Source organism: Sinocyclocheilus anshuiensis, unplaced genomic scaffold (assembly GCF_001515605.1).
Source record: "Sinocyclocheilus anshuiensis isolate Anshui unplaced genomic scaffold, SAMN03320099.WGS_v1.1 scaffold199, whole genome shotgun sequence".
Taxonomy (NCBI): Eukaryota; Metazoa; Chordata; class Actinopteri; order Cypriniformes; family Cyprinidae; genus Sinocyclocheilus; species Sinocyclocheilus anshuiensis.
The window spans coordinates 825,885-835,740 of NW_015552582.1; the positions used below are offsets into that span (position 1 = coordinate 825,885).

The 9,856-nt window shown below is 37.9% G+C and overlaps 1 protein-coding gene across 3 annotated transcripts in view; it reads left to right on the forward strand.

Annotated features, from left to right (window-relative positions):
• palld (palladin, cytoskeletal associated protein) overlaps window positions 1–9,856 on the forward strand; it is a 95,503-nt gene that overhangs the window by 40,773 nt on the left and 44,874 nt on the right. For all 3 annotated transcript variants that reach the window (XM_016456193.1, XM_016456195.1, XM_016456194.1), the window contains exons 5-10: window positions 1,824–1,941; window positions 2,205–2,273; window positions 3,057–3,198; window positions 3,899–3,922; window positions 5,053–5,172; window positions 6,890–7,271. In XM_016456193.1, coding sequence (XP_016311679.1) covers window positions 1,824–1,941; window positions 2,205–2,273; window positions 3,057–3,198; window positions 3,899–3,922; window positions 5,053–5,172; window positions 6,890–7,271 — 855 coding nt within the window. The remainder of the gene's footprint in view (window positions 1–1,823; window positions 1,942–2,204; window positions 2,274–3,056; window positions 3,199–3,898; window positions 3,923–5,052; window positions 5,173–6,889; window positions 7,272–9,856) is intronic.

The following is a 9,856-nucleotide window of genomic DNA, read 5'->3' on the forward strand; positions in this document are numbered from 1 at the left end:
ACAGTGTTTTAAATACAACTTAACCACTGATTTCTATTCGTGTCCTCTTTTGAAAGGCCAAGCAAAGTAGTTTCGCTTTCACAACGAAACGGCAGCGGGCTTGCAGCAACCACATGTGACGACCCCGGGCTGGACTCCGCTTCATCCACGGATCGTATCATATGACCCCTTTAAGACTTTAAATAAACCTGTATCGGCCCATTAGAGATGGATATAGCTTTTTTAATATGCTCAAATAGGATATCACTCTCACTTTCAGTCTGGCAAAGATCTGCCCATGGGCATCAGAAACACTACTGTACATCTATCTACATCTTTTTCACTAACACTAGTGTTTTTAGTATTATTGAGATACTATTATAGATTTAAATTCTTATTTTGAATGTTTTTATTTTTATATTTTACATTTTCATTTTTGTTAACATTTTAGTAATTTTGTTGTGTTTTTTTCATTTTTTTATTATTTTTTTTAAGTCTGTTTGATTTTTTCTTTTTTAATTTATTTTAGTTTTCTTTTTATTTATTTTAGTACATCAAGTTAAACTAAACTTGATACATTTAAACTAAAAATTTAACTAAAAAAAAAAGAGAAATGTTGCCTTGGCAACTAATTGAAATAAAATTTCTGTCAGGACCACTATCGTCAAAGATGATTGACAATTAGCATACAGTTTGGATTGGCGGTATGGTTCTGTTCTGGGCAAGAACTCCCTGCGCCTCCATGCAGCCTAGCATGGATGAGAGCAGGGAGAGCAGCAATAACCCCCCAGGGTAAACAGAACAGAACTAACATAAATGTATTGCAGATATTGTTAAAGTTCAATCATTTTATGTACACATTTTAGAATTAGTCTGATTCAAGGAGAATCAGAAGGCTGAATCCCGACTGACAGAGGAGGAGTTGGGGATGGAGGAGGGTAATTAGCTATTGAGCAATGCGAAAACTGCTGATAATACTGAGGGACCTTATATATGAATGCTTAGATAGGTGTCGTAGTCCCATAGGTAGATGGGGATCAGCTGAAGGTCAGCTGATGCGAGCTTGACTAACGTGACCTGCCGGAACTAACGCTATGCTTGATGTTCAAGTTTTTTTCTATTTTATTTTATTTCAGTTAACATTTATTTTATTTACTTACAAGTAACAAAAATGCTTTTATGGTTTTAGTTTTATCTCCGATTTTTCCCACAATCCAAAGACATGCAGCATAGGTGAAATGAACACTCTACATTGTCTGTGTGTGAGCCCTGAGATGGATTGGCCATTCGTTCAGGATGACCTAAGATGCCTGTGGCCCAAAATGCTGAAATAGGCTCCAGCCTCCCGTGACCCTGCAGAGGATAAAGCAGTTTGGAAATGGATGGATTGATAGAAGGGTTTTAGTTTTAGTGAAATATAATAACCCTGACCAGCACTGAAACAAATTCTGACCACTGATTTATTCTGAGGCAAAATATAACCCAGCTGTTTCTGTATTTTTGCCTGGTTTGTTATATGTGACCCTAAACTGGGTCACATATAATAAAAATGTAACTTAACTTGAAGAAATTTTAATGGACTGTGACGGAGCAAAAAGATTGATTCACTTGTCATTGCTTGACAAAATGTTTTCAACTTTCAGCCAGGATGACTTAAAATACCCATTTCTTTCAGTCACAAGGTTTATTTTTTGGTTCAAACGCACATGAATATTGCAAGATGTGAGAAGTGTTCTTTACTTTATATCTAAATGTTTTTTTGAAGCATGACTTTATAGTGTTGATGATTTGTTCTCTCAGGTCTGAATGAGGTTTGTTTTAGTGTTGCTAATATTTTCTCTCAGGGCACAGAAGAAAACCAGCTCAGTTTCCTTGACGATACACACATCATCACCAAAGAGCCCAGAGGCCCAACCCCATCGCTCCACACTGGTCCAGCCGCTTTCTTCTAAACCGCAAAGAGTAAGAAATACACATGCAGACTATACCTCCTATTTTGGCACTGAAACTGTATACTATAGAGTGCTGCAGGAATGAGTCCTAAAACCTAGAAACAAGTTAGTAATAAGTTATCTACTACAATGACAGAGAAATAGACACATGCACAAATATGTCTGAAAGATTCATCAGGAATGACAACAGCAGATGGACTTATAAAAATGCATGCTCTCTGGAAAGATCCATAATGACAACACTTATTGTCTCTCTTTCTCCCTCTCGGTCAGGTCCAGAGTCCAGTTTCTTCACTCTATGCTGGTGATGCTCCTGTTAAAGCACCCACTACCTTTACTAAGGTAATGACATGGCCACACACACACACACACACACACACATATTTTGAGAAATGGACAGATTGATCATTGTATGAGCTTTACCAAATTATTCCAGGCCTGCTTTCTGTGTCGGTGTGTGTGTGATTTGTCATGTGACTCTCTGTGCAGGCCTAGGCAGAGGTTCAGAGTTCAATGCCAAATGCTATGTTTGCTTAGTGTGCTAAATCATTTTCCACCTCCTTAAAGAAAGAAGTTTTTTTTAGCCCCCCTCCCCTTCTCTCCATTATCCCACTCCATCTTTCTTCTGAGAGACTTTAATCCTCCTAATGAGAAGATGTGCCTTTTTATAATAGATGGTTTCGCGTCATCATCATAGTCCTAAACAAACAGGCACACAAATGAAATGGCTGGATTGTAAAGACATACTTCTTTACTTGAACTTTAAATAAACCTATAAAACATCACGTGTAACCACAAGCATGCTACACACTTACACAAAGCTTCAAAGAGAATGAACGCACAACAGAAAGCAACTCACACACACATGTATAAACAAACTACTCTACTCTTCTTTTTACTTTTATGGGCTGCTGACAGTTTCTCGCCTCTATGTCTGTTATGTCTTCAGTCTGAAAGTGTATGTACTTGAGAATGAAGGAGGTGATGAAGAAAGAGCAGAATTAGTGGTTGTACACCTTTTCATCTGTCTCTTCAGTTTTTCTTTTCATCTGTCTGTTCTCTTTCCCTTTGTTTACCTCTCAGTCTGTATTTCCAGTGTTAACCTGCGGTCCTTTCACTCTGTAGATGTTGCAGGATGTGCAGGCATCTGAAGGTCAAGTGGTGGTCCTGGAGTGCCGGGTGAGAGGTAGTCTTCCTCTGCGTGTCCAGTGGTTTCGAGAGGGCCAGGAGATCCAGGACTCCCCTGACTTCCGCATGCTGCAGAAGAGTAAGAGTAACTCAGACAACAATTTAAAGTGGCATTCAGTAGTTCTTTAGCAAGTGTTAGCATCGCTGATCTTCATGTATTTTATTTTGGGAAACCGCAATGGTGTTATATGCTGGGCTGTCATCTATCGACATTGATTTTATGTAAAATATATATATACTAGTGCGTTTTTAGGCCAATTCACACTTCACGACAGACGCAGACAAACCATTACAATCAACAGATTACAATACGTCACTTCTCAGGCATTCCAAGACCCAGCAAATGCATGTTTAATCATGATTATTCTGCAAAAACAAGCTCTGACCAACGCCAACAGATGCCTACCGGGATAACACACTGCTTTTTTTCATTCAAATTTGTGAATTTAAATGAAGAGCTCATCCAAAAATGAAAAATTCTTTCAACATTTACTCACCTTGTATGCCTTGATTTTTTTTTCTGCGCAAGAGTCATATGGAACACTTGAAAACCTCAGAGTGACCAGCATATTCTTTCAAATTCTCCTTTTGTGCTCCAGGGAGAAAATTATGTCATCCAGTTTTGGAAAAAAATGAATAAATGTTGACAGAATTTTCCGTTTTTGAGTAACAATGAAACTATTTGAGAAACTATGTTTGGTTTATTGGTTGACTGGTAACAAGTGATTTGTTATGGTGTTTGTGTTTCTCTCTTAATTCCCATATCCCTTTTTCATCAGAGCCAAGATCCGCAGCAGAACCTGGTGAGTGTTTTACTCCTGCTTCCACTTTCCCCTGTTTCTACTCCTCTTATTCATAAAAAACACTTTCCTCCAAATACATGTGTACATAAGGATTTCTCAAGATAATAATTCTCTGTAATCCCGACATTTGTGACATCATTACTACGCAATATGCAGTACAGACTAGATATGACTCGAAAATCTCTGATTAACGGAACAAATGAACAGCACAAACGCATGTCAACACCGCTTATGAGTCACATACTTTCACATATCTGTACATGCATATGGCTCATCTTCTTGCTCTTAGGGTGGTAACTCTCACCTCTATCTTTGGGTGTTTCTCAATCTGCTCAATAGTTCAGTAGGACATATACGGTCAAGGGAGTCATTCATTTCTAGGTCTGTCTCATTCAAAATCAAATTTGTCCATAGAAATTCACAGATTGCACCATGAAAATCAGTGAGTATCGGCCAGTCACTCAATTCATATACCACAAATGTTGTAAATTTGTAAGAAAAAGGGAGTGAAAGCACATTTCATACTGGTTTTGTTCATTTTAACAGTGACAACAAATAATGCATGGTAAACAAATGAAGGATTGAGTAATGCAGTGCATAGTATATTTGTTGACAAATACCACCTACATTTTAATATGAGCCTTGTAATTTGTAATGGTGTCACAGGTAAACAAGTTCTTACTGTCTCAGTGTTTAGGGCTCAAGGCCCTTGCTAGTGATCAAATTGGTGTTCACAATTTACTGAATCACCTCATAGGAAACATGGAAAAGGAATGAGACACAGCCTCTGTTTGTGGCAGTAGACTTCTCTCTGCTATTGAATCACCTCTGTAACCATCAATTACCTGTCTAGATTCACCACACCTGTCTGTCACCTTTCTACATCCCTTCCTCATTACAGGAAGTGTGATTCTCGGGTCTCTGTAGAAAGCATTGTTGGATGCTCCATAATGGCAGTAGATTATGTTGAAAAACTGGCCAGTTACAGTAGCTTGTATAGCGAATTAATTTGAATGATTCAAGCATATGTGTGTGTGTCACCGTGTAATTGATTAAATCCATTTCTAATCTGGTTTTGCTTGTGATGTTGATGACTCAGTAATTGACGGCTCCTGTGATTGGTCTTACAGAGGAAATCTGTACGTTGGTGATTGCAGAGGCGTTCCCTGAAGACGGAGGTCTGTTCCGCTGCACTGCAACCAACCAATATGGCGCAGTTAATAGCACTGCACAACTCACTGTCACCCCAGGTGCGTTTACACTGTATCTACAATAACTATATCTGAGATCAAAGTTCAAGGTAATGTAAATATTAAAGTAGCCTGGTGATATATTGGTGCACAAGGTTCAAATTTAAAGAAACATATTCATGTTGAAAAACCAATGATCAAACCGTGTAATAGATAACAAGCATCTATCTTAATCAAATGTTTGGGGTCAGAGAGATCTTTTAAATGTTTTTGAAAGTCTCTTATGTTCACCAAGGCTGCATTTAGAAAACATACAGTAAAAACAGCAATACTGGTAAATATTATTACAATCAATCAATCAATTAATCAGTCAGTCAATCAATCAATAATTTTATTCTCGTGATGGCAAAGCTGAATTTTCAGTCTTCGGTGTCTCATGAATCTTCAGAAATCATTCTAATATGCTGATTTGAATATCAAGAAATTTCTTATTAGTAATTTAGCAAAAAAATGTGTGCAGCTTAATCATTTATTGGAAAATGTTATACTTGTTTTACAGGACTCTTTGATAAATAGAAAGTTCAAAAGAACAGAAATCAGTTTAATGAATCCTAACTGAATAATTGTATAAATTATCTAGCTAACCCCAAACTATATATATACAGTAGTATATATATATATATATATATATACAGTGGTGTGAAAAAGTGTTGGCCCCCTTCCTGATTTCTTATTTTTTTCATGTAGCTCTTTACGCATCACTTTGTATGACTTGATTTTTTTCTGCGTAAGAGTGATATGGAACACTTTTATAATACTTATATGGTAAATTTATAAATCATAAATGATTTAAACAAAATGTAGTGATGTTTACATAATGCTCTTTACACAAAAGGAATGGCTCCTGTTTATGCCCCGAGTCAAGTATTCTTTTGAGTGTAATATGACATGAGCTGAAAGAAGGCCTAGGGATAAATTAACCTCTGAAAACAACAAAATTAAGCACAGTAAACAGTCAGTTGATGGTTTCAACTTTACAGCATGCTCTCATATTAAGTAGTAAATATAAGTGATGTAACACAGGAATCGTAATTATTTAATTTATTTGCAAAGCAGTAGCTAAAATACCCTTTCCAAAAAAGGCATAGCAACTCCATCTGTGATCTTTTGATGACATTTTATGGGGCCCAATGTGGTACATCTTGAAAACATGTCAATTGCATGAGGCTAACCAGCCACATCCTGTCCACAACACTCCAGAGTCGGAGTGTGGGTGAGGAGAGAGGATACAGTATGAGCTGATAGCTGTATGTGTCACATGGCAAAGAGAGGAGAGGGATGAATGTTTATACTGCATGATGGAGTGGGTGTACTTATATTTCCAGGAGTCTTTAAGCCTCAAGTTTACTACAGAGCCATTTAAGTAAATCTGAGACAATCTCAGCCAGATTTCATGATAAAGATTTGGATTATGTTTTAGCTGTGAATTATCTGTTTATCCAGGATTATGGATAGTTATGATAAGTTTTCTTCCACTTTAGGTGTGTTTCGGCATTTTGCAATGGTTGTTAAAGCATTGTAAAAACGGATTGTTCTACATTGACAAAACTATAAAGTGATTTCCTCAGTTACTCATATACCCCATATTTCCTCCTTTATTCCACTGAAGTGCATTGTGATGTGGATCATCTGGATTTCATCACCCACTTAACAGGAAAAGAAATTTGTTCTCACCCTATAATGAACTGTACTGTCTTCTGTTATCTTGGATTTCTAGTTGCTGAAGAGTTGCCCAGCAACGGCATATCCGGGGATGATAGTGTGTTTGAGGACAACCAATCGTTCCCGCCTCCACCTCCTCCGCCGACTGAGATTAGTTTGTTGGAAGTCCCACCCAAAACCCCGCCGAGTGCCGAGGCCTTCCAGATCAATGAGCTGGACATCTGGCCCAGGGTCACTGCGCTGCCTGTTCAGGTCTCCACCGATAAAGAGCCTCAGGAAAGTCTACCTGACAGACCTCTACAAAATGGTCAGGCCTTAAACAAGCCACCAGATGAGAGTCTACCATCACCTTCAAGTGTGAAGGTAACAGCGGCTCCGCCTCCATCACCTTCAGCTGTTAAGGCTCCACCTCTCCCCACCAAACCCAAACCTAAACTGTGAGTACTGCAGCTGAATCCTGTACATCATCACAACATTGTATTTATGAAGCCATTAAATCAAGAGTTTTGTAGCTTTTAGCTTTGAATCCATCCATATGTTAGTGCAAGCATTCACATTTTGCAGATAAACACATTTCAAGTTTTTCAAGGAAAATGGACCAACATGCTGATGACTCATCCTGCACTAGACAGATTTTTATCCAATCAAATGCTCTCTAGAATGAGAATGTCCCTCCCACTAACACCACCTGTTACTGCCTAATGGGTGAAAAAAAGCTTCCTCTAGGAACTGACTTTCAGAGTTTGTACTGCATTCAATTAAATAAAAGTACACTACCTTTCAAAATGTTGGGGTGAAGATATTTAGATTTTTTTAAAGAAATTAATATTTATTCAATAAGGACACAGTGAATTGATCAAAGGTGACAGTAAAGACATTTATACTGTTACGAAACATTTATATTTCAAATAAATTCTGTTCTTTTGAACTTTGAACTATTCATCAAATAATCCAGAAAAAAAATGTATAACAGTTTCCACAAAAATAGTAAGCAGTACAACTGATTCAGCATATTAGAGTGATTTCTGAAGGATCATGTGACACTGAAGACTGGAGTAAGACTGTTGAAAATTCAGCTTTACCACCACAGAAATAAATTAGATTTTAAAATATATTAAAATAGAAACTCATTTTAAATTGTAATAATATTTCACAATATTACCGTTTTACTGTATTTTAGATCAAATAAATGCAGCCTTGGTGAGCATTAGAGACTTCTTTAAAAAAACATAAAAAATCTTACTGAACCCAAACTTTTCAAATGGTGGTGTACTGTGCAGAGTGTCTGTAAGTATGTAGGTGTTTAGTATGAATACGATCCACCATAATGCCATTGTTATGTGACCAATGACTTTAGATGTGTTGCTGTTCTCTGCCATTTACAAATTTGATGACTCCTGTTCTGTGGCCTCATGGGATAGTATAATGACCATCTGATGCAGAGTATGTCATCCGGGTATTGCTTCATGAATATTGCACATTTGGACATACTTTTTATTTGACGTGCAGCTTTCATCATATTAAATAATATGAAAGTAGCCATATTTTTTATTATACCCTACCAGCAGCGAACCAATAAACATACTGTAAGTGAAATAAACGCAGACTCTGATCAATCTAAGTGTTTCTGTGGTAATGAACTACCCCCAGCTGCCTGCGTATGTCAGTAGGTGTTTTAATGGGAAAGCCCCACTTAGAGAACAAATGCATTCCATTCCTTTATCACCATGTCAGAGGCCGGGCATTGCTGTGTGCCATAAATCACTGGGTGATGCATGTGGTATGTGTGTTTGCATATGTGTTAGCAGTTGTGCTATGACTCCATCTGGATTTCAGAGAGAGCATTTGCTTTTGAATTAGATGTATCTGATACTACACTATCATTTATCATCTGTTGTAGTGATATGTTTTGTGTCAGCACTGATCTGATTGTGGATTTAGGTGTACTGTTCAATGCCTGAAGGTAGCTGGCTGTAGATTACTTAGTAGGTGCAATTTGACTGTAACTAGAACTGTTCCAGGTTTTAAAGACAGCATCCCTAAGTTTAGGGTCAAGATAAGGATTAGTACACTGCCCAAGGGCACAACATTAACATGCAGAGCAAGCCAGTACCTACATGCCTGCGATTAGTCCCAGTGACTCTCCAAGATGTATTGGTTCTAAGAGCTCAAGACTGCGACTACAATCAACAAAAAACATTTGCGACAATTAAACATTTTTGATTTGTCTAAGCTAGTCAGGAAAAGATCCATACACGAGTTTGTCAGAATCTTGTTAATGTGTGCTTTCGATCTGCGAACAAATGACTCTTATCAGTGCAAAAGTTTCACAAAACAGTCACAAACTCAGGCACACACCATGCGTTCTGTGTAAATGTCCGCTTATGCCAGGTACAGACTGCATGATTTTAGCCCCAATTTTCACTCACCAACAAATGCTTGAAATAGGAGGCAAAATTGGTGCTCGTTCACTTGAGTGACAATTGCATAGTATTATCAAAGATGTGATCTGAGAGAAGCACTGATTCGTCTCCAATGGCCATGAGATATTTAGCATGCTAGGAAAAGGTTGGAAAGGCATGCTAAATATCTGGACCTGTCTGTGAGTCCTGCAGTGTGAAATGTGTTTTGACTGGAAATTACATGGGCAACAACCTACAGCCAATGAGAGAGCAAGGTACAGGGCAAGGGAAAGTTCGGGGGAGGAGTCAAAGACTTACAATAAAACATCAGCAAGCATAGCTTCTAAAAAGCAACCATCCTCTCCTTCATATTCTTCTATTTTTTTTTTCTTGTACACTGCAAATCAGCGTACAGACAATTTGTATCACAAGCTTCTTGCGGGCTACAATTTTTAACAAGAAGAAATTCAGTCTGGCCAAGCACTCCTCTCTCACATGGCATCTTACATAATTACTTCTCGCCTATGTTTAGTTGTGTTGACTATGTTAAACGTAGTTTGTTGGCGATTCTTCCTATTGAAAAGTAGTGTAATGTGTGACCCTCGTCTCTGATTCGTCGT